The sequence below is a fragment of the Hyperolius riggenbachi genome, chromosome 8, assembly GCF_040937935.1.
Source record: "Hyperolius riggenbachi isolate aHypRig1 chromosome 8, aHypRig1.pri, whole genome shotgun sequence".
Taxonomy (NCBI): domain Eukaryota; kingdom Metazoa; phylum Chordata; class Amphibia; order Anura; family Hyperoliidae; genus Hyperolius; species Hyperolius riggenbachi.
Genome location: NC_090653.1, coordinates 83,197,014 through 83,222,120, shown reverse-complemented (window position 1 = coordinate 83,222,120; position 25,107 = coordinate 83,197,014). Strand labels below are relative to the sequence as shown.

Genomic DNA, 25,107 nt, shown 5'->3' with positions numbered 1-25,107 from the left:
CCATTTGCATTCATTTTGGTGCTCTTGGCATAAACCCTACCCCTAAAAATCAAAAACTAAACCCAGTAAAGGTTTAGTTCACCATGAAGTCTATTGGAAATCTTCCTAGTGCCTCTACCTCAACCCGTAATGAGTTTCCTGGGCTCGTGGTGAGTGTTGCTGACTCATCTGTCACACAGGTGCGACTCCTTACCTCCTCCTGTATCTGGCGTTTTTGTTTTTAAATTGCCACTGCAAGCTCCTATACCACGTCCACATGAGACCACTGCATTTAGTGACATCAATACATGCGGCAGTGTCATGTGGTGCAGGCAGTGACAAGTCAAAAAGACACCGGACACAAGAGAAGACGAGGAGTTGCGCCTGTGTGACAGATGAGCCGGCAACACTCACCATAAGCCCGGTGGGCACACATACACTTGGGGGAGAGCGGCCAGGGGTCTTTCATTTGTCAGAAATTGAATACCGTTACCACTATGCACCCAATCGAACCCTTTCGACCGAGATTCTGGGTGTGAATCGATCAAAACATTCCCAGTGGGTGGCAATGTTGCAGCATTGATCTCTGCTTGATTCAATCATTATGATCAAAGCTGCCGGATATTGATGCTGAAAATCAAGTTATGTATGGGCACCCTCTTAGGCCTCTTGCACACTGCAAGCAATTCAGATTCAGATTCCGCTTTTTAATCAGTTTTTACCTCCGATTCAGATTCAGATTTGCAGTGTGCAAGGAGCAAACTGCAAATCTGAATCTGAATCGGATGTAAAAACAGATTAAAAAGCGGAATCTGAATCTGAATTGCTTGCAGTGTGCAAGAGGCCTTAAAGCGGATCAGAGATGAAAAAATAACTATAACAAGTAACTTGTCTATATATCTTATCTAAAGTTTACATAGTTTACACAGCAAATCTAGCTGCAAAAAGCTTCAAAAGTGTATGATTATTTATGGCTGCGATACAATGAGGGCAGCCATGTTCTGTTTGTCACACTACACTGAGGCAAGCTGATAGCATCTCCAGTCCTCAGCCTGTGGAACATTTCACTCCCTCCTCCCCTCTGCCTCTGAAATCTCTGGCTAGTAACCTCCTCCTCCTGCCCAGACTGAGCTCCCATAAGCCCTTGCTACATGGCTCTCAGAGTATCAAGGCACTCTGGAGAAGCTGTGGGCGAGGCTTGTTTAGTTTATAGAGGATTAGAGTATTAAAGCAAAACAAAAAAATGTAGTTGGCTCGAGGAATGCCCTATAAACTATATGAAAGGAACACAGTTATGCAATGAGTAAAAGTTTATCTTGGATCCACTTTAACTACACACTGAGCAAAACATACTTTGATAAGTAACCCAATAGATCTAGTCCCTATTATACTGATTCCTGTTCTACCATTTACAAAAAAAAAATGCAATGGTTAAAAACGGCACCAAAATGCTTAGGAAATAAAAAGAAAAAATCGCCAAGATGGTTTTGTGTTCTGGGAGAGGATGCCTGGATAAGCTGCCAATGACCACTCCTTCCAAACAGGATGCAGGAGGAGGCGTGGTTGGAATGCTACTTAGCTCCTCCTCTCCCAGCTTTAAAAAGGAGTCCGTGTGGTGGAAAAATAAATGAGCAATCCATACCCCCTGTTCATCCAGTTTTAGCAGCTGCTCAGTCACTTTGGAGGAATTCATGGCCAAGCGAAGACACTGTATGTTAAGTTCTGGGATTACCGCCTCTAGGACATCCTTCGGAGGCAGCCCCCGGACAGTACCATGTTTTGCTGTGGATGGCACAGCATCCTCGTGGATCATTCCTCTCAAGGTCACCAGCTGCATGAGGGGAAAAGACATTGTCAATCAAACCTGAAGCCACCTCATATCTAGCACCACCATGACTAATGCAGCAGAACAGGACACTAAACAAATGAAACTACTGCATAATATGGACATTTCCAAAAACATAAACCAATCATCCTAAGCAAGTGATCAGAAATTACATTTGCTACACTTGTATTTGTCTTATAAAGCAGAGATGAGCGGAGATCATCAGTGCCTGTCTATTAATCAAGCTAGACAGAAAAAGGAGTATCACACAATATACATATTCTTATTATCAACATAAGTATTCTTAATCAAAGCATAAAAGACTATTTCCAGAATAAGTCTCTGGCGCCTTAAGGACCAGTGACTATTTGTTCAAAAACCACGCTCTGATCACCGTGATTGGCTCACAGCTATCATGGAATCAGAAGCCAATGAAACCGCCTTTTGACTGGTAGAACGGAACTCTGCTCTGTGTGACAGCTGAGCAATCGGGCTGCAGCGATGACAGAGCAGCACGAATGGCGAGAGCAAGTGGACCACGGGACAAGAGTGATTGAAATGTATGCCCTGGCAGGAATAACAGCTCCCAAACAGGACGTAGATTTCTATCACTGTTATCTGGAAACACTGGGACGGGTGCAATAATATCCAGGTCCTCGGTACTTGCAGGTGCATATGGATCAAAGCAGACACCAAAGACTTTTGAGGGGGGTTAATTTTTGGTGAGCACCCAGCTGTCATCAGCTCACCTCCTCCTATGCTGTAAGCAGAGTTGCGCACACAAGCACCGGCTCTGCATTCTCATCTCGCCCTACCCGGCTACTTTTTCATGCTACGCGGCTGGAAAAAATTCTGGGGTGAACACTGTAGAGTTTGTGTAGCGTTAAAATACTTTTATTTCATGCATGAAGCTATACATTTCAATTAAAAAAGAAAACCCGGAATAGAGATTCGCCAGTGGCTACATAAAGCTCATAGTGCCAATCCTATAATGCAGATTGCAACATATTCCTAACTATAGCCAAAGTTACCTGGACAGTCTTTTCGGACAAATGACACTGCCGCCAAAGGCATGACAAGCATGGCAGAGGAGCAAGGTTGTGTTCAATAAAACTCATTGTAATGTGCAGAGAAGTATTTATCATCCCCAGGTGTGACTTTCTCCCCAAGATACCTTTTGTCAGCACCTGCCACCCATAACTCCTCCTCCTCACCTCGCTGGTCCTGAAGATGATTCTGTATTGGTATTGTGGTCCATGCTCCTTGCTGTCTTCCAATTTGTCTCTCTTCAAACTCACAGCAACAGGGCCCAACTTCTCATCCACACCAAAATAATTACAGTGCTCTGAAAAACAAGTTCACATGCTGTTCATTTCACGTCAGATGGGTAAAAACTATGCGCTGATCCAAATAAAACAATGGGAAGCCAATAACCACTGTGTGCTTCAACCCCTCCACTCAGCATAGAAGAGAACACCCGACTATAAAGTGCATTAATAATCTTTCTGGCATTTTGGCCTGTGTGAACAGCTATAATGGCAGTCTAGGAGCTGCAGAAGTCCTGGCTAGACAGACATTAGACAGCAGTGACATTTATATTCACAAAGAGAGTGCTGCTGTGAACAAAAAGGTTGTGTCTTTCAACAATAGTTTTTAATCCGTTTTTCCACCAGGAAACCTCCTATTCCGTCACAATTAAAAGCCAGATTTACTGCATTTCCCCTAAACTCAAAATATGTAATTTTCAGACTTCACTCATACTGTGGTGCTAAAGCAGACACATAAGATTCAATTTACTATGATAATTTATTATTCTATAGTCAAGCAATGACTGCAAACAGTAGAACAGTGTTCTTGTTCAGAGATCATTTATGAAGATGGAGACCCTCTACACTTTTACTTAAAGTGTTACTGTCAGGCATACATTCAAAAATCAATTCTTTATTTTTATCTGGTGAACAAGTAATAAGGATGCTAACCAGGCAATCCAAAAGTTAAAATGACTTTTCTGTTAATATATTTTTCTTGTTGATAAATGATCATCCCCCAGTTTACTTGACTCTTATTTGGTACACACAAAATTTGGTACACAAAAAGGAAGTTGCAGGGCATGCTGGGTTGTCCTTTTTTGTTTCTCTACTTCCTCTCAGAGTTACCGGTAACTAATGCAGCCCGATTGGCTGAAGCCCCTTTCCCTCCTGTTTTCCCTTCCCATCCTCTGTTCCTCTGTGATTGGCCAATATGTCTCATGCTCAGACAATGCATTTTCTATTGTGAATTTCTATAGTGAAGGGCGGACAAATTAGGCAGAGGAGAGCAAGGGAGGAAATTACATCAGGATTAGCTTCACAATAGCAACACTTAAAATGAGAAATGCTGAGAAGGATTTTCTCTTTTTTTAATGTAAAAAAAAAAATCAAAATCAAAACGTGGACAGTGCAATACATATGTTATGCAAGTAGAGCAAGTACCGTATTTATCTTATATACAACTTCTATATGTGTGTTTTTCTGATATAGTATGGCTGAGAGCTCCTCTTTAAAGTGGGGTGAAACTCTGTATTACGTTAACTGAAAGTATAAAAAAAATAAAAATCATCCAATAAGAGATTACTTATTTAGTTTACCTAGCCTGTTTTTAGCATTCACTGTCAGATTTAGGAGAAATGTGATATGAAAAAAAGAGAAGAATATTCCCTGCTGGTTTCCATCTTTACGGTTTCTCCTTGATGCCAAAAGTGACATTAGTTTTGCTTGTTTCTTTCTTTCTTTTTTTTTTTATCCAGCTTAGTGTTAATTTTCCCTCCCTACTGCCACAGCTTACTGTCCCTCCCACAACAAGCATTACCTAGACAACAGGCTTAAAGTGGAGCTGATACGAGACAGAAGGAAAACAGAGAGAAACGCACCCTGTATGTATTTTAGAGAGTTTAGCCAGTATAATTCCCCCTTATTTGTGACTAATCATGAGTGTAACTTGATCTCTCAGCTGTGTCAGCCGGCTGCCTCGGCAGAGCACCTAATATGTAAACATAGGATGTTAACCCTATGTCTGCTTCCATGAAAGCAGGACGTAGACACTCCCATATTTCCTCTAGATCCTCTATCCTCTAGATTGTAAGCCTTTGGGCAGGGTCCTCCTCCTTTTGTGTCCTACCTGATCTGGCACCTCCATTACTGTGAACCCATGCCATGCATTTGAGTGAACCTAACTTGCCTAATCTCCATGCTTCATCCAGTGACTGACTGAATAAGCATTACCTTGTACTAATACTGTGCTGTGTGATCTGGTTTTCTTGTATTCCTGTATTGTCATATTGCTGTATGTCACCCCTAAATATTGTCTGTAACCTAAATTAATGTTCAGCGCTGCGTAATATGTTGGCGCTTTATAAATACAATAAATAATAATAATAATATTTATTGCAGGATTTGTATCAACTGTAACAAGGATTTTTTTTCGTAGAGGATATTATGCTGCTGTTTATCTTTTAGAGCAGCGAGGAAGTTCTGAGTTCAGGTCCACTTTAAAGGGAACCAGAGAGGATGCAATATACATACCTGGGGCTTCCTCCAGCCCCATACGCACGGATCGCTCCCACGTCGCACTCCTCCGCTGCCTGCCTCAGCCGCCACCGGGTCCCGTCATTGCCGCGAGTCGGCAAGTCGGCCGGCGGACGCGGCCAATTCTCCGCATCACAGGGTGCTCTCCCCATACAGATACGCATGTGGCTGTTAACTGCGCAGCCGCATGCGTACATGTATGGAGGGAGCCCCTGTGATGCGGACAATTGGCCGCGTCCGCTGGAAGTGACGGGTCCGGTACCGGCGGATCCAGGAAGCTGAGGATGGCGGCGTGGGAGCGATTCAGGCTTATGGGGCTGGAAGAAGCCCCCGGTATGTATAAAATCTGTTTCTTTTTCCACCCCCCGTTCCTCTCTGGTTCCCTTTAAGTCACTGGGTAAACTCTTGAGAAGGGAAAGGGGGAGGGGGGGAATTCAATTACCTTTTGGTTGTAGTGTCCTTATCAGAAATGGGAAGTTTTCTGTTATTTGCATGCTGAAAGTTTTTTTACCCTGCAATCAGGCAAAGGGACTCAGACCGGGTACAAAGAAAATAATGGGGGTACATATAGAAATTATTTTAAGAAAAAAAAGGAGGGTTGCACATAATTTTGGGGCACTCAATTTTTTGGCATTTTTTTTATTTTTGGATGTTAAAACTTCCTGTGAAGCTATTCTAAGCAACAAGAGATCATGTTATTTTAAGTAAACGCCCTTTTCCAGCTCCTGAAACCCATCAGTTGAAGATCAAGGCTGGATTTTTGAGCCCATCTACACTAGAAATTCAGTCCAGTTACGTCATTTAGTAGACTTTCAGCAGCAGCTCATTAGGTGGTGACAATAAGCTAATTAGAAAAACAAGCCATTAGAAGCCCTGCCGCTGGAGAGAAACAGGTGAAGGTCTCACATATATTCTGCTAAATCGACGGTTTCAACAGAGCAGCGTGAAAACCGCTATCTGGGGAGTCTGAAGCGATATTCCCTCCAAGACAATCCATTAGGGAACCACGGTGTCATAAATCTTGCATTGCCAGGTCCCAAGGATAGGTGAAGGCTGAACTCAAATAAATAATGGTATGGCCCAGAGCAATGTCTGGCCCCAAAGGAAATGTGTGATTGGCGCATGTCTGCTATGACAAATGGGGATTCACTAAAGGATCGATGTTCTGATTTATGCAGCATCATGAATACAGAATAAGGTTAAAAAAAAAAAAAAAAAAAAAAAAGAAAAAAAAAAAAAAAAAAAGCCTCAATAAGGGTCATTTTGCAGGCTTGCACTATGGGGATCTGGGCATGACTCCCACTAAGCATGATATCCGGTGGAACTGCAGGTTTTCTCCTATTGTTTAAATGAGTTTCCTAGGCTGCCAAAGTTTTAACCCACCTGCCACAATCCATTCGAGCAGGTGGTACATGCTCCAGTCATCCTCTTCTTTTGCTAGTAATGGAGGGGATGGAGCTGTCATGATGTAATAGCACGTGGTAATGTGGGAGGGATGAGGCAGCACTGCAGGGTGCAGTAAGGAGAATTCTGGCTGTTACTCAAATTACTGTGGAAGGGGGTGGGGCCAGGCTGCCACTCATATTCTCTCCTGAGAAGGTGGTGTGGCTCATCAATAGGGATGGGTTTTGGTGATGTGTGAAAGCGTACAAGGTAAACTCAGGGAGGATTTCAGGGATACAAATGTAAACACCCATGAAGGTATGTCTCTTGGGTACTCCCATCAACATTTTGTAATGGACTCCTGTGATTGAATGGTTTTACTGGACGCCTGAATTGAGAGGAATATGACGGCTGCCATATTTATTTACGTTTAAATAATGTGAATTGCCTGGCCATCTTGTTGCTACTGTGCTGCACTTTAAGCCATTAAAGGGGAACTGAAGAGAGAGGTATATGGAGGCTGTCATGTTTATTTCCTTTTAATCAATACCAGTTGCCTGGCAGCCCTGCTGGTCTATTTCTCTGCAGTAGTATCTGATTAAAACCAGAAACAAGCATGCAGCTAGTCTTGTCAGATCAGACTTATAAGTCTGAACCACTGAAACACCTGATCTGCTGCATGCTTGTTCAGGGCTATGGCTAATAGTATTAGAGGCAGAGGATCAGCAGGGCTGCCAGGCAACTGGTATTGTCTAAAAGAAAATAAACATGACAGCCTCCATATACCTCTCTCTTCAGTTCCCCTTTAACTCAGAACAAGTATGCAGATGAAAAAAAAAATGAAGAAAAAGAAAGAACCGTTTAACTTAACTATGGCTTCCTCCAGCCCCCTGCAGTCCTTTTGTGCCTTTGACATAATTTTGCGATCCTGAGATCAGCTGCAGCGCCCTTTTGTCAGCTGCATGCAAAGCTCCGAGCCACGCACTTCCTGATCAAACTGCCATGTATGGGAGTGTTCTGCGCTCGCACAGTATGTAAACATGCTACTGCACAGGATGCTTCCGGCCACGGGAGCGAGATCAGGAGGCCCATGGCCTTGCATGGGAAGTAGCCATCGACTGGTCAACTTTCAGGGGGTTTTTTTTGCGGCTGACTGGAGAGGCGCAAAATGATGGTGAGGGCACAGAAGGACTGGAGGGGGCTGGAAGAAACCCCAGGTAAGTTAAATTTACCCTTTTTTACTTTAGTTACCCTTTAAGTAAAAAAAAGTTAAAAAGAAAAGTCTCCACTTGATGCTTTAAAAAAAAGTTAAAAGATTTTGCTTGGCTGGAGTCAGTAGTGCATAGTCTATCTTAGCTGTACTGTAATAGAAGCAGATAGGATATTCCTGCACAGAGTCCCAGCTGGTGAGAAGGATTTGGTAGTGGCTGTATGTTTCCTAAATGAATGCTAACACTGTGCTAATTACCAAGCCTGACAGGTATCATTCTCTCAGGAGACACGCTGTATTCATATAATCTATAATAGGAACAGTCCCCTATGTCTTCACAGCTATTAGGAAGCTTGCTCGATAATAAAGGGACATTATCTTAATTAGGCCAAACAGACACAGATTCTGCACTTTCACTGAGCACAGGGAGCCCTAAATAAGCACATTATGTATAACCTGTAATACAGAACACTGATGTCAGCATTGCCCCTAATAGCCACAGGATGTCATCCAGACAGCAGGGGGCGTCCTGCTGGCACACAGTTAAAGTGGACCTGAACTCCTGCATAGGACTGAAGAAATGCATAGACAATTGCACCCTGTATGTATTTAGAGAGTTTAGCCTGTTTAATTCCCCCTCATTTGTGTTTAACCACAAGTTGTAATCTGATCTCTCCCGTGTCACATGACTGCCTATGGCAGAGATGGCAGATCAGGCTATTTGAAAGCATAGGAGATTAATAATATAACAGTAACAGTGAGTAACAGCGATTGAAAAGGGTCAGCATGATAACTCAGTTCTAAACAAACCTGTAAAATGCATAGTTAAAGGAAACTTCCAGTCATGGGACTAAGACTTCACTGCTTTCTTGAAGACTAGGCAAAGAGATCAAGCACTGCTACCAAATAAATGCTACCATGGCAACAATTATGTTCATGGCACCGGGTCAATGGTTTTTACTCCATTGGCTTGTCATGCACGCAGCACTGCGCATGCACTGACTGGCCAAACTTACGGTGCCTCTAACGGGACAATGAGGAGGCGAAGGAAACCTGTTACCGGGGCTGATCATGGCTGAATAGCAGACCGCGGGAGGATGGCGAGGGACTCAGACGAGCTTATGGGGCTGGAGGAACCCCCGGGTAAGTATCAAATCTTTACTTGTTTTGATCTCTGGTACACTTTAAATGATCTGCTCATGGCAAGAGGCAGAGGCAAGTGTTCCATTCTGATTAAGAAAGATTTTTCGGTGGCATTTAATACAGGTGATCATGAAACGTTGCCAAGCTGGTTACAGGAGTCCTTTGCCTTCAATGGCTTACTTGCCATTGTTTTAGATCCACGGTCACTGGCATAACAAAGGGCATGCTTGGGTTAATTCTTGTCCAAACCTGTATCACTAAAATAAGGTATGCCCCAGGGCTCAATCCTGTTCCCTTTGGTATTCACAATATACGTGCAACCACTTGGAAAACTCATCCACACTACTTGACATAAAACTGCGATAATGATGACTCCTGGCTATATTTATGCCTTAAACCTGTCACGACAGACCCTACTCCAACCATTAATGCTTGCTTAGCTGAGCTATAGGAGTGGAAGAATGACAACTGGCTGAAACTAAAAGCAGATAAAACTAAAGCACTTGTTAGAGGTCAAAGTGTAGCAACAAAACTGTCATAGACCCATAACCCTCCCCCCCCAGATTATCTGCCAAAGTACACTACTAATGCTTTGAAAATAAGGACCGTCACGGCCTATAGTCCTTTGCTCATGCCACTGGTTAACCATAAAATAAACAATACTCTTCAGGATTGGCCTACTACAGTCCAAATCCTTGCAAAATGTCTAACCAAAATGTTGTCCTGTCCAATTGCAGCACACCTCCCACAACCTCAGATCAATGGGATCTGGTCGTCCCCAGAAACCCTCTGAAACCAGGGCCTGGTGTATTGTATCTCCTAACCCTTGTAAAGCCCAATCTACACGATACAATTCTTTGTGCGATTCGATTACGATTCTATTTACGATCTGATTAAATCCGACATGTCCGATCGGGATTTGATTCGATTGAATTTGCCATTGCAAAACAATGGCAAACTGAATCGAATCCAAATCGGACATGTCAGATTTAATTGGATCATAAATAGAATCGTAATCGAATTGCACAAAGAATCGTATCATGTAGATGGGGCTTAACTCCTTACTCTCTCTTTACTCATTCAGCACAGTTCCATCCCTGAAGGTGGTTAAATCCTGGTCGAGAGGTTACCTGTTTAGTCCAGCATGAACGGACTTTTAGCTTTTCCCTATGTGACAACAGATCGTGCTATCCGCTTTGAGTCCTATGCTACATTAGCTCTCTACCATTTCCTTTCCCTTAAGTAGCTTATGTTTAACTCAAAGTGAACAATTAATGTAGCCCTTTTGTCCCAAAGACCTCTTGTCCAACTGGACATCTATGTGAGCAAAAAGGCATTTACTGAATAGGAGGAGGTTAGAAAAAGACAAAGTACACCTGAAGCGAGGAAAAAAATTAATGAGAGCTTAATACATACTTCAGTAGAGGGAACCCTTACATGGTGAGGTGGTATTATGAATACTGCTACAGCCCACTATTCCAGCACTAGATCCTTCTATACCTATTTGACTTGAACCAGTTGAATAGGCCTCTTCTAGCATCTGGACTGGGCATTGGGGAGTAAGGTCCGTGCATGCCCAGTACAACTAAGTGCTTGCGCACGGAGGAAAAAAGTCATACACGAGCAGCTTCATTCTACTGGGTACGTGCATCCATTACTTGCACATGCCCAGTCTGGATGTCCTTGTCTATGAACAAAAGCACAGTCAGAAGATAAAGAGAGTCCCTGCACTGGAATGGTTGGTTCTTAAGGACCATTGAAGCCTCTGGGGTATCCAGAGGCTTTCAACTACTGATGTAAGCATCTTTTTATTTTCATTATTCAATTCAGGTGTGCTTTGAGACCACTACACACTATTAGTTGAGCCTTTCCCTCAGGTAAGCAAACTATACCTTATGGACATAGATAATTTGACTGAATGCCACCAGGCACACGTTGTATTACATTAGAAGTCAGCACATGTGTGATGCAATGTTTTCTACAGGTTTTTTTTAGCTGTGTGGTCCACCGGGCTAAGTTTGGTGACCACCCGGCTAATATCGGCTCATCTCCTCATTTGCTTCATATGTTGTAAGCAGAATTGTGCAGAGAAGCACCAGCCCTGCATTCTCCCTTCGCAACCCACCCAGCTACTTTTTCATGCCCAGTTGGAAAAAAATTCTCGGGATAACATTGCGATTCAATAGCTACTGTAATGCTACTAGCTTTACACTGAAAAAGGTGGTACATTTGGGGGGGAGGGGGGAAGTGTTTAGTGTGCAAATAACAGCTGTATCGCGGGATTGAGTAAGAAATGAGAGGTCACATACACTCATACAAGAAGAAATTGAGGGCCGTATACACCCAGATCACCTCTTCCACCATCTTGCAGGTGCCAGGGGGACTGAAATGAACCCTCAACTTCTTCCTGCAGTTAGAAGTGATCAGGCAGCTGGCAATGTCAGAACAATAAAAAAAAAAAAAAAAAACAGACCTGTGGCAGTCATTGAATAAGCTTTTGGCGAAGGGTTAACATTCTTTGCTATGCTGGTAAAAGCTTCTGTAGTCTAAAAGAACTCTAGATAATTGACATAAAAAAAGAGAGGGGAGACATTTTCTTGCACGCAGATAACTTCCTATTAATGATCCAGCTGAGAATCTCAGCAGGTTGTCTATTAAATTTGAAGCCACTAACAACAGGACTAATGAAGTTGTGCTCTGCAATACAACATGTGCCAATCAGGAATTACAGCTCTTGGTTTTGCTGTTTTCTTTGAGTATTATTTTAAAGCTGACTGGAATTATCTAAAGTGAAATTGGTTTATCTTCCTCCCATTGATCACTGTAAACTGGTGCTTAGATTTAGGCCCTAATCTGTAGCATTACCATAGCCGGGCGGGTTTGGAAGACGGATGGGCATCGCGACACAGGACAGGTAATGTATAAATGCACACATAATTTATACACCCTGGGGAACAGCGTTGGGGGTTTCGTCACGTTCATCGCTCGTCCTGATATTGCTGCGCACTCGATCGACCACAATGGCCCGACATCTTGCAGCATGTTTGATCAACATACTCGGCCCGAAATTGGTCCCATCATCGAACGGGCATGCACTAGGTGGTACAGATTTTCATCAGATTCGATAATTATTATGGTTGACCGGCCGCCAAGTCGCTAAATGTATGGGTACCTTTAAGGTGGCCATAAATCAGACAATTTTGCGGCTGATCTAATCATTATAATCGAATGAACATTGGTGCCGCCAAGTGCATGACTGAACGACAATGTGACTAATTTAGGGCTGAACTGCACATCAGGTGGACAGCGTTGGGCCGGCAGGCGGAGGATGCTGCATCTAAGGCAGATTCCAGATCAGTTTCAGCACCAAACCGATCGGGAATAAGCCTACAGTGTATGGGAAGCCGACAGATCTCTCTCTAATAAAATTTGATAAGAGAGAGATTTGTCTCTTGGTTGAATCTGCCCATCATTGCTAGATGTATGGCTACCTTTAAGGTGCGTACACACACCATACTTCCGCAAACGACGGGTCCGTCAGACACTCCCGCTGGACGGACGTTCTGCCAACAGTAGCACGTGTGTACGCACTGTTGGCAGACTGATAAGACTGTTTCTGAACGATCTGCTGAGTTAAGTGTGCTCTGTTGCGAGTACTCTACAGGGACCTGGGGTGCACTATCAACCCCACCATTTTTGGGTCAAATCGAGCAGGGGCACCTTAAAGTGAACTGCCAGACTAAAAATCTACTTAGCAGCACGGAAAAGGCTTGGCGTTTCTTTAACAGTTTCACAGCATCAGAACTTTGTTTTTCTTACCCAAGTCTCATTTTTAGCTGCTCAGAAGCTAAGCTCCGCCCCATCAAAGAAATCTGCCCGGGCATTTTTCCCCTGATGCTGTGCAAAGCATGACAGGATTTCTGATGTTTTAGTTCTTCTGCTGTTATGGCGTTTTTTTTTTTTTTAGTTTTAATTTGATATTTGAAGTTAAGCGCGCGCAGCTGAGAGGGGTGACCAGGACACAGGACAGTTGAAACTGTGTCTCATGCTCCCTGTCACCTCCTTTCAACCAAAGAGATGGCTGCACCCATGAAATCACAAACATTTGCCTTTTCTTTTAAAACAGAGTGGGTAAGATTATATTACCTATCTATTTTAATATAACTAACGTAACTTAATGACGGTATGTTTCTTTAGGCTGATGTTGTCCTTTAAGGGAAATAAAAGTTTGAACTAATTTGAATTGAATTAACCCTTCCTGTAGATTTAAAAAAAAAAAAAATTCTATTAGTTTTATGCTGTGTTGTTCAATGTCTTTAGACCATATATGGATTTTTAGATTCATACTACAATATAAAAAAAACACAAAACCTGTCTTACCTTTACCGTGGAAATAATCTTGATAATACCGAGCTCCTAGATCAACATGTTCGATACTGTATTGTTTGAGTCTCCCTTGGGTTTTCTGAACTTCCTTGGATACCTCCAAGACAGATATGCTGGCATTGGTACAGTACATGGAAAGGGAAGGCTCCATGAAGCCCCCTTCACTTCCAGTGGGAGAACCTGCAGAAGCTCTGGAGAAGCTCACATTACGTTCAGACATTCCACCTGTCTCATTACGGAAGTGAGGACAACTGAGGAGGAGGTCATTGCCGTTGTTGTCACCATAGTCATGCTCTAGGTTCTCCTTAAAGTTCAGGTCTTCTGTGCTGGTGAAATTAGGGTCCATATTGCCCAGGCCAAAGGCTTTAGACACGGCTGGGGAGACAGCGGATGCAGCAGAAGCCCCTGTTGTAGTGTTCCGCCTTTGGGCAACATAGTTCCGATTGGCTGCCACTTCGTTAAGGTCAAATAGCAAACTCTGCACATCGTAATGGCCTAATGTCTTAGGGCAGATCCAGGGCCTTGGGCTTTCATCAGGGTCCATAAACAACTTTCCTGACTCATTATCGTTCTTGTTGCTTCTCAACTTGCGAAAGATAGAAGTGTCACTAGAATCTCCCTTGGCGTTCCGCTTTCTTTGTTTATCCTTTAATGTACCATCGTCTCTCTGCATTTGTCCATTGCGGAGATCTGTTCTTGAACTTCCTACCAAGTGGAGATTAGAAGCCATACTTGAGTCATCATGGAGGTGACCACTGCTCCTGCTGGGTGACTCACTGTCCTTGTCATGCTTTTCATTGCGTAAATCCTTCAACATGTCATACAAGCTCTGTTCAGAAACCGCTTGTACGTTGATAGAGGAGGTACTACCATATTCTCTAAATAGAGGCATTCCATTGCTGAACTTCGTCCCTCTCGGCTCCATAGAGATGTCTACATCACATTCGCTGAGTGTAGTCTCGCTATTGCTTCTGTTTCTAAGAGTAATAAACGTCCTGCCTGGTGATCGGGGCCAGCCATCTTGAAACTCAACATCTTTCGATCTCTTTCTTGAGAGCCTTTGAAAGCCTCTAAATCCAGAAGACCCACTGTTACTTTGAAAATGCTGTCCATTGGGGAAACTCCGTTGCTGATGGAAATCTCTTGACCCTTCCATTTCCCTGGAAGGGCTTGGGGTCATTGTGTCCTTCTGGGTATCCTTTTTTGGAGGCCAGTCCGCAATCCTGGCTCGGACCCCCATTTTAGGCATTGCTGGAGTGATGGAGCTAAATCTTGATGCCTCAGCACCATGTGGCATGCCATTGCTACTCTGCCCCCAATAGTTCTGTGGGTAATAGTCCCGACCACCATCGTTTGCTTTCATAGAGGTCCCCCCGGACTCCACTCCATCATTCTGAAAAGACCTGTAGCTTGTCATGCTCTATTACAGACATAAATATCCACATTGAGGAAAATGCTGTCACAGTTCTTTGTAGAGCCAAAATGCAAAACCATTATTGGGGTCTGATTTGTGCAAATGTATGGTCAGTGGAACTCACGGAGTGACCACCAGTGTTCACATTCATGTCAGTGAAGAAGGCAGATCATTTCAGAGGTACCTGAAAGACATAAGAGAATATACAGATATAATATTCTATAGGAATTTTTTTAAAGTCAAAATATGTCAAGAGAAAGATGAAAATGGAAATGGCAGACTTGGTATATCAGATAAAGAGTGCTTTACTCTGTAAAATGCATTGCATCAAGCAAAGCCACTCATGTTGTAAATCTTTAATGGATTACACAGGATGCAGTCTGTCCCCTGATTTCCTCAGTGTATGCTTAAATGACTAGTTGTTCTTCTGCACCATATATCCTGCTTCCAAATGCCATTTTACAACGCAGATTAGCAAACGATACAAGAAATAAAACTGAATGCTATGGGCAGCAGGCACAAATACTTTCCACACAAAAGGCGGGGTTACAGTGACTTCTCTCTCGTGAAAAGATATACTGTGATAGTTTAAGAAAGGGGTCCCCAAACTTTTTCAGTCAAGCGCCAGGTGAACATACTTCAGACTGCTGGGGGGCCGGAGTATACATGATGAAATGATGTAGAAAAACACAACATTGAGCCTAGGTAATGTAGACAGCGCCTATTCACATGGGCAGCTCTCATGTCTCCCATTTACCCAGAGCAGATGTTATGCCCCCAACACAGCATGTGCAAGTAGTATGCTCTCCAACACAGCATGTGCAGATAGTATGCACTCCACTACAGAATATGCAGCTAGTATGCCCTCCAACACAGCATGTGCAGCTATCATGCTACCAACACAGTGCAGATATCATGACCGTAACATAGCAAGTCTTATGCGAGCCATGGCCTGCCAAAGCCTGCAGCACAATCTCACCCATACACACAATTTCTGTAGAAACATATACAGTGCATTTCGCCGTCGCAAAGAAACCATAACATTCCTGCACTGACCAAAATATATGTGATTATGCTTACTACAAGTCATCCCCTCCACCCAGTAACCCAGAAACGATTGCTCTCTGGCTTCCATGTGGAAGGGTGGTGCCAGAACTGCTATTCAATATGCAGGCCACCAATATTTAAAGATGCAGCAGACCGCATCTATAAGTAATAGTGTGTGTGTGTGTGTGTGTGTGTGTGTGTGTGTGTGTGTGTGTGTGTGTGTGTGTGTGTGTGTGTGTGTGCGTGTGCGTGTGCGTGTGCGTGTGCGTGTGCGTGTGTGTGTGTGCTTAGTTTGAGGACCACTGGTTTTATGGCCCATACTCAGGTCGCCCGTGAGTATGAGGCGCAACACGGGTGCGCACCCCGAACCGTCGCTCGTCGCTGCTGTCGCCTAGCGACAGTTGCCGCCGCAACTGTCGCTAGTCCGCGTGTGTATGCGGACTAGCGACAGCAACCCCATAGCCGGCGCACTGAGTTTCCGGCGGGGAGGAGGAACGTCGGCGACAGCTTCCGTCGCGCCACTAGTCCCTCTTCCGCAGTGTGTATGCGGAGGGACGTGGCGACGAGCTGTCGCCGAACTGTCGCGCACACGCTCTTGTGTGCTAGCGACATGTAGTTTTGGTTGCCCGTGAGTATGGGCCATAAGACTTGTGTCTACTCATCTCATCAATGATGACAGTCGACCAATCAGAGCATCTTAATAGCGGAGGAACAGGTGCTATTTGTCACTCAAGCTGAAGTCTCACTTTATACACTTTAGAGAAAAAGGCAATTTTAGAGCTGAGAAAAGTTTGAAGCTAGACGTTTAACAATCATAAGATAGCAACACGTAACATGTATAACGTTTTCATAACTTTAGTTCATGGGATCCATGCATACTATTTCCAGTCATGGGAGGGAGAAGCAGCAAATTGTACATTTAACAATACCATTTCCACAGTGCTATTCTCCCATAGGACTGAAAGCGCTTACATTTAACAACGCTGCCGATATTGAGGGGGGGGGGGGGGGGGGGAATAAGACACCAGGGAACTATATGGGGGGGGGCACATAAGACACCAGGGAACTTTATAAGGAGTTAGGTGGCCACTAGACATTAAAGTTGGCCCAGGACTTGGTCACAGTGTTAAGTTTTAAGTTTTGCTGGTGCATCAATCATATTTCTAAAGCCAAAGATCAGCGTCTGGTAGACAACTGGTAACTTTCACATGGTAATACAGTTGGCAGCATGTTCCTCAATTCAGGCGTCATCTTAGCTCCCAGGGACGTAGATATACGAATCTCACCGGTCCCAGCTCCCATGCATGTACTCGCCGCCGCCCGTTAGCCCGGAGATCAATAAATGGGAACACAGTTCCCATTCATTGATCTAAGTCCCTGTGTCAGTGAACACTGGCATCAATGAGAATCCTGCGTCATTGTGATGTCGGAAGTAATACATCCAAACATTACTTCCTGTTTAGCATATTAAGTTTTTTTTTTTTAAATGCCAAATTTCTAATTAAAAAAAATGAATACATAGTTACATTGGGGACTGAACTTTTTTAAAATATATGTCGAGAGGGTATGTTACTGTTATTTTTAAAAAAAATATGAGCTTGTAAATAGTGATGGACGCAAAACTGAAAAAAATGCACCTTTATTTCCAAATAAAATATTGGCGCCATACATTGTGATAGGGACACAATTTAAACAGTGTAATAACCGGGACAAATAAAATATGTGCGTTTTAATTATGGTAGCATGCATTATTTAAAAACTATAATGTCCAAAAACTGAGAGATAATGTATTTTTTAAAATGTTCTTATTCCAGTTAAAATGCATTTAGAACAAAATAATTGTCAGCAAAATTTACCACCCAAAGAAAGCCTAATTGGTAGTGAAAAAAAATAAGATATAGATCATTTTATTGTGATAAGTAGTGATAAAGTTATTGGGGAATGAATAGAGAGGAGCGCTGAAAGGTGAAACTTGCTTAAGGGGGAAAACCCCTCAGTGGTGAACTGGTTACAGGGAACTTTTGGTGGGGTGCAGATGAACACCTTACGCAGCTTTGTGCCCCCTATTTGTAGCTGCAGTTTGTTTAGCATGTTATTTCTTACTATAGTAAATTAATTGCGGCTATTAACGTGGGCGTCCAAACTTCCCATTTCCGAGCAAAAAACCCAACTGACAGTCTACCAGGATTTACCCCCACAGAACCTGAGCACGCTAAAGTAGGTCCAAGCAATTAAAAATCATTGTTTCTGCTTAAACATCTCATAACGAAAAGTTGCTAGCAGCAGAATCGATTTGCCGTAAGCACAGCAGACCACTGCACTGAACTGCTAAGCAGCAGCCTGTTTCACTTTCATTAGTATGCGCACACTTGTCTACTGTGCTCATGGCAGCTTTGTAGTGGACTATACGGTACTTTAAGAGAATGAATGTTTTTCAGGAGGTATGACCAGCACAGCTTCTGAAAATGGGGAAACCATGGCGGAGATTTTGATGCAAGGTTTAGGCTGGACTTTATTTGCCCAATCCAATTGACCCACCCTAGCCCAAAAAAAGTTTTGAGGAGATAGAACTTGAACCCTTCCCTCCCTGTACATTGTAAACTAACAATTCAGTATTCCTACAGCACACACCCCAAACAGCAGGAACGTTTATTTCTAACTTTCTTTTAACAGCCTTCCATGCCGTCGCTTCTCTCCAGGCGGCCCTGCAGCTCACATGATCAGAGTGCAGTCAGTGTTGTTTCAAATCATGTGACACCCAAAACCACGATGACTGGCCAATTGTGGTGATCAGGGAAGGGAACCTTTGTTCTGGTGGAACAAACTTTCCAGTCACATGTTTTAAAGGAGATATTAGTGGACAGAGTACAGAGGGGTCTCTAATGCCTAATATACACGATGAGATTTTCTGGCAGACTTACATAGTTACATACCGTAGTTATTTGGGTTGAAAAAAGACATACGTTCATCGAGTTCAACCAGACTTCTTGCCAGATCGATTATTTCCAGCATGTCCAGTCTGATTTCCTGTTCCCTTCTATGGAAAATTGAGCGTAACTCAGATCGGACATGCTGGAAATAATTGATCTAGCAAGAAATCTGCAAGAAAATCTCATTGTGTGTATTAGGCATAACATAATAGGCATAAACAGAGGTTACATGGAGAAAGGGCTCATCAATAAACCATGAACTAGACTGGGATTCTTTAATAAAATAATGCTACACTGGGATAAAGCCAGTGATGAATCATACATGATAATGGGATGGGTCTCACAGAAACTTAAAGTGATCTTTAGACGTGTCTCATCTATAAAACATAACAGAGAGGAATAAATTCATAACATATACAAGAGACCGAAGGATTACTTTCCCCATAAATCACATTATCTGAACTTGAGGCGGGCAGCTGATATACTTAATCATTTGTAGGGCTAAAGCAGATCAGACACGCTCCAGCTGTCCGCACAGACATTGCAGGGCTGAGGTTTAGAAGTAAAGCAGTCCTTTGCTCTAGCGGCACAGGGACATAGGATAGTACCCTTGTCTTGCAGGTCCCTAGGCTTGGACACTGCCTTTTGTATACTCTACAATTCCTGGAAGGATCGGCACCACAAAAAGGAGTTGTATTTATAAGCTCTTTAAAGGATACCCGAACTGACATTTGACATGATGAGATAGACATGTGTATGTACAGTGCCTGGCACACAAATAACTATGCTGTGTTCCTTTTTTTTCTTTCTCTGCCTGAAAGAGTTAAATATCAGGTATGTAAGTGGCTGACTCAGTCGTGACTCAGACTGGAAGTGAGTACAGTGTGACCCTCACTGATAAGAAATTCAAACAATAAAACACTTTCCTAGCAGAAAATGGCTTCTGAAAGCAAGAAAGAGATAAAAAGGAGAATTTCTTATCAGTGAGGGTCACACTGTAGTCACTTCCTGTTTGAGTCAGGACTGAGTCAGCCACTTACATACCTAATATTTAACTCTTTCAGGCAGAGAAAGAAAGAAAAAAGAAACAGCATAGTTATTTGTGTGCTAGGAACTGTACATACACATGTCTATCTCATCATGTCAAATGTCAGTTCAGGTATCCTTTAAATCTTTATTGCATTAAAAAAAATTGACAGGGCAGCGACAGCCTGCTGTTTCGGCCTAAAGTGGCCTTTCTCAAGTTGCCAGAATAGTCAATTCAACATTTTGCTTCTTTACCCTTTTGTTTGAAGATCCTGTATACCAAAAAATGATGAAAGCTGTATTACTATAGACCTGCGCTGACTTTATATATTCATTGCTTGTGTGGACTTTTGGACATTGTCCTTCTCGGCTGCGGTCGCCTTCTGCCTTGGCGCTGACACTTGTTTTTTAATTTTGTATACTCTACCCATGTTTGTGTGGGTCTCCTACAGAAACTTCGGTTTCCTCGCACATTCCAAAAACATACTGGCAAGTTAACTGACTTATTTCCAAAATCTGGCCTTATATTATGATAAGGACATTAGACTATAGGTGGCCATACATCAATTGATTTGGTGGCCGATCCACCATTCGATTCAATAATTATTATCAAACCGGATGAAAAATCGGTGACGCCAAGTGCATGTCCCATCGATTATGCAACCAATTTCGGGCCGAAATTGAAATGCACACACAGGTGGGTACATTTATACACTAGGAGGGCAGCTGTGAGGCGGCAGATGCGGCCTATTCTAGAGAGATGTCATGCTGAAATGGACTGGGAATCGGCCTGTGGTGTATTGGCAGCTGACAGGTCTCTCTCTAATAAGATTTGATCAGAGAGATTTGTCTCTTGGTCGAATCTGCCCATCATCGTTAGATGTATGGCTACTTTATGAGCTTGTCTGAGTACAATAATTGATGTGAAACCCACTGCATAAGATGTCAGTGCGCAGGCTATGCAAACGGCTATCACGGGGATACGGTGTTCTGCGGGGCGGAATGCTCGCAGGTTGGGGTTCGGCACCCGCTGATGCAGCTGTTATCGGCCGCCTTAGTCAGGCATATGTACGGACCTTTACTCATATCACGTTTGTGGAAACAGGCTGATATAAATGAAGAAATAGCCGAAAGACAACTGGGGAGATGGGAGACTGTAGAGAGTTTGCAAGCTGAGATACATTTAGTCATCAGCAGTATTGAAGTGACACTGAAAACTGAATGAGCACATTTATTGCCTCAGACCATGTGTTTGGATGGAAAAGAAAAGAGGTGTAATTTATATTCTTCACACTTAGTTCACGTCTTGCTGTGGTATGTCAAAAGTCAAAATAGAATGAAAGCACAAAGTGCTCCTGGCGGACTTCTGACCAACACTTCTGTTCCCCAGTGGCCCACCTCACCATAACTGTGGTGTGAGCACTGCGAAAACGTGAGCTGAAAGCTAAGCTATATGGGTGTAGGCTGTACTTCAGCATCCAAGTTTTGATGAACTTTGCCTACAGCATAGGTCCTGTCTTATTACATTATATGGTGTATGAGCTGTCTTCTCTCATCTTAGAAGACAGTGAGTCCAGACTGGCGCTGTGTGCTCTATCATACCGCCAGTTCTGCTCAGCAGGCCTGCTACTGACATAAGCAGATGCCAGGCTCATCAGAGGAGACTTCCCTTATTCTGTTAGCATCGTTACAATATCTTCCATTCATTCTGTTTGCAGATTCACAGTATAAACACCTAATGTATCCTCTACTATGCAGGAATGTACATCCTAACAAGCAACAAGCTGTATACTGGGACATCTTATGAGCATCTTCCCCATGTCATATTAGATTGTAAGCTTAATTGGCAGGAAATATTTAATTAGGCTCGGAGTTCTTCTGTAATGGACTTTCCTTATTACATTAGACTAAAAGGGCAGAAATCATATTAGAATTTAAGCTGTTTTGAGCAGATTTCTCATCATATTTTATTATATTTTTATTTATATAGCACCATCATCTTCCATAGCACTGTACAGAATACAAAATAGACAGGTGTGTGTTTAACGGGGACCCTGAACAGGAGGGGGGGGGGGGGGAGCTGAAAGCCAATCTGGACTTACTTAGGGCTTCCTCCACCCCCCCTGTAGCCTGTGAGGTCCCTCGGTGTCCCTTGGTCCCATTGGCAGCTATGTAAACCTGGCTGAAGTCGCACATGCACAGCCCGTCCAGGCACCCGGCGAGTCATCGCACCGTCGCCGTAAGGATCCTGCGTACGCGAGGTACTCGAAACACTGAACCACACATGCATAGGACCCTTACGGCAACAGACGCAATGATGTGCCCGGACAAGTCGCACATGCGCGACTTCAGCCAAAATCACAAGTTTTATGGAGCCGCCAGCAGGACCACGGTGGGCAGCCAGAGGACCCCAAGGGACCTCGTGGGCTACAGGGGGCTGGAGGAAGCCCAATGTAAGTCCAGATTTGCTTATTTTACCTCTGCTCAGGGTCCCTTTAATATATACAAGTAGTTTAACATATGGTACAATCAAGGCATCAACACAAGTACAAAATACATACAACATCCATGTGTGGTTTTCCAACTGAACATGTGCTTGTATTGCTGATGTGTTACAGTACAAAAAGAAACAGGAAACAAGGAAGGGATGAATTTGGAATATCTTTGAGATGGAAGTAGCAGGAGGTAGTCAATGAGGTAATATGTGGCTAAAATGAGAGCTCAAGAGTAAAAGGTTACTACCAGGCAGTGGGCATTAGAAGTTGAGGTTACTGGCTTGTTTTAGTCACTTATGGTAACTACAGGTAGGAGCAGCAGAAAGAGGTGATGGGAATATCACAATCACAGCTTTATGCATATTGAGTTTGATGTAACAAGATGATATGGATGTAGAAATAGCAGATAAACAGTTAAGGACTAGAGTGAATAGTGTAGTGAGGTCAGGAGATGAGAAATAGATTTAGGTGTCATTAGCATAGAGGAGATACTGGAAAACCAAAAAAGGGTTTTAGGTGTCCCATTCTATGAATGTAGATGGAGAAGAGGCCCAAGAATGGAACCTTGGGGAACTACCAGTGGGCATGGAGATGGGCTTGTATTGGAGTAGGACACTGTGAAAGAACATCCAGAAAGTTAAGAGCAAATCCAAAAATGTGTTAGGCCCTTGATCCCTAGTGATGAAAGAGTCTGCAGAAGCAAAGAAACATCGACCTGGACAAAGACATATTTATATGTAAACCCTGATACAAACAAGCAAGGGTTACCAAACATGCAGACAGGCAGCCCACAGAGTATTGCAGCTAGTCACTACTAAGCTACAAAACATGGACACTTAGCTTGGATAAGTATTCATAGTCATAACTATGAAGGAGGGATGGCATCTGACAAGGAGCCTGGTGCTGCTCTATCTCAAGAAAGCAACAGCAACTGGACAAAAACCTAACCTAGTCCAAGTCCATCGCCTTTACCCCTAGTATGGCTGGGAAAGTAGTTAGGCTAGGCACACACTACGTCGGATTGGCAAGGTGGACACAGTTCACAGACATAGTGACTACTTAATGCATTTCAGTTAGAAAATAGATAGTGGAGTCATTCTTTAAACTCCCTAATAGGTTCTTGTGGTGATACAACTTACAACACTATAAATCAAAAGGGCTGGTCTACTTCAGTCTGAAAGCACTTCCCTTTGCAATATAAGACTAAGTTTAGTCAGCAGGGTACTTCTAATTAAACCGCAAGCTCTTGGGACTAGCATCTATACTTATACAGTATGCTACATAGGACTGGTGTTCTAATTTCTATACTTTGGAATAGTACATTTCAAAGATCTGGATGGGAGAAAGAAATCCAGCTGTCCAGGATTAGGTAAACTATTAATTCTCCTGAAAAGACCATTTTAGTTTGCTTAGCTTAGAGGATATGAATTCATGAATCTCATTTACTCAGATCCATTTGCAGAAGAAATGTAATACTCCAAAAATTGCAGCTATTGAGTAAGCGTATGAAACTCCGAGCCGGAGATAATTGTATTGTACTGCGTTAGCTGGCAGAAAATTAAGGGAGAAAAGGCAAATTATCGTAAGCACTTCACCTTAGTGACTAACTTGAGGAAGACTAACAATGCAAGCTTTCAGAGCGCGAGTCTCCTCTGTCATACATACTTACCTTCAAAAGTGAGCTTTCAGTTTGGGGAAAATATCCGATATACATACGGCAGTGCTGCACAAGTTTTTATTTAGTTACATTCTATTAATCAGTATCTTTCCACCTTAGTCTATAACCAGCTATGGTTTATTTATTTTTTTTCAAAACTAAATGTAAGCTCAAACTGTAAAACAATGCAGCTTTGGGATGTATGAGAAATGTATGCAGTAAAATAATCTGATTTTACAGCAATTCGATAAAAAAAATTGGTTGTCCAGAAAAATCAAAAGCTTTGTATATTCAAGCAAGAAATCTGATCAGATTTTCCCTTTTTCTTCAATATAATGGTGTCCACACACGGTACAATTAAAACGATCAAACAGAGTGAAAATCTATAAGTCTTTTTTTTGTTGGTCAAGCAAAACAAACAATTATTCTGGGTTTTTATTTCAATAAAAATCTGATTGGACATGTTTGAAAAATTTGGGTGATTGTTTGTGAAATTGTATAGTGTACGGTAGGTTGTATAAGAAAACACAACTTTTACTTCTTATTCGTTTGTTATTAGTTTCCTATTCGTTTGTGTATGGTACCTCAATAAGAAAGAATTGTACCATATATGGGCACCAAACGTCGATCAGGAGAGGCAGATTTTTCTGATCAATTTTCATGAAAATTGAATTGTGTGTGGAAGATTGTCAATTTCTTAATATATACACTCTAGCCATTTTCTCACGATTAATATTTTTTTTTATAACTGGGGAAAATTTTAACACCTGTGTGGTACTTTAGTCAGATTTTTAAATTGCTACTATCAATCAGAAAAATTGATTATAATCCTTGAATAGAAAACATTTTTAAAAAGTGTATGTTGTGTGAACACCTTTAGAGCAATTAGCTGCAGGGGTTGAAACCCTTGTTGCCCATTTTCAACATCTGGACTTCACGATAAGAGTTGAAACTCACATCTGACAATTTATATTAGAACCCCTTCCCACTGCAGCCGAACTGCAGCAGTTTGCCAAATGTGATTTCAGATGCAGAAACGCAGTCTACTG

The 25,107-nt window shown here is 42.7% G+C and overlaps 1 protein-coding gene across 6 annotated transcripts in view; it reads right to left on the bottom strand.

Annotated features, from left to right (window-relative positions):
- Positions 1-25,107, bottom strand: part of SIPA1L3 (signal induced proliferation associated 1 like 3) — a 294,691-nt gene that overhangs the window by 83,502 nt on the left and 186,082 nt on the right. For all 6 annotated transcript variants that reach the window (XM_068250824.1, XM_068250820.1, XM_068250825.1 and 3 more), the window contains 3 exons: positions 13,484-15,087; positions 3,019-3,149; positions 1,622-1,810 (listed from right to left, as the gene is read on the bottom strand). In XM_068250824.1, the coding sequence (XP_068106925.1) occupies positions 1,622-1,810; positions 3,019-3,149; positions 13,484-14,906 (1,743 nt within the window). In that variant the 5' untranslated portion in view covers positions 14,907-15,087. The remainder of the gene's footprint in view (positions 1-1,621; positions 1,811-3,018; positions 3,150-13,483; positions 15,088-25,107) is intronic.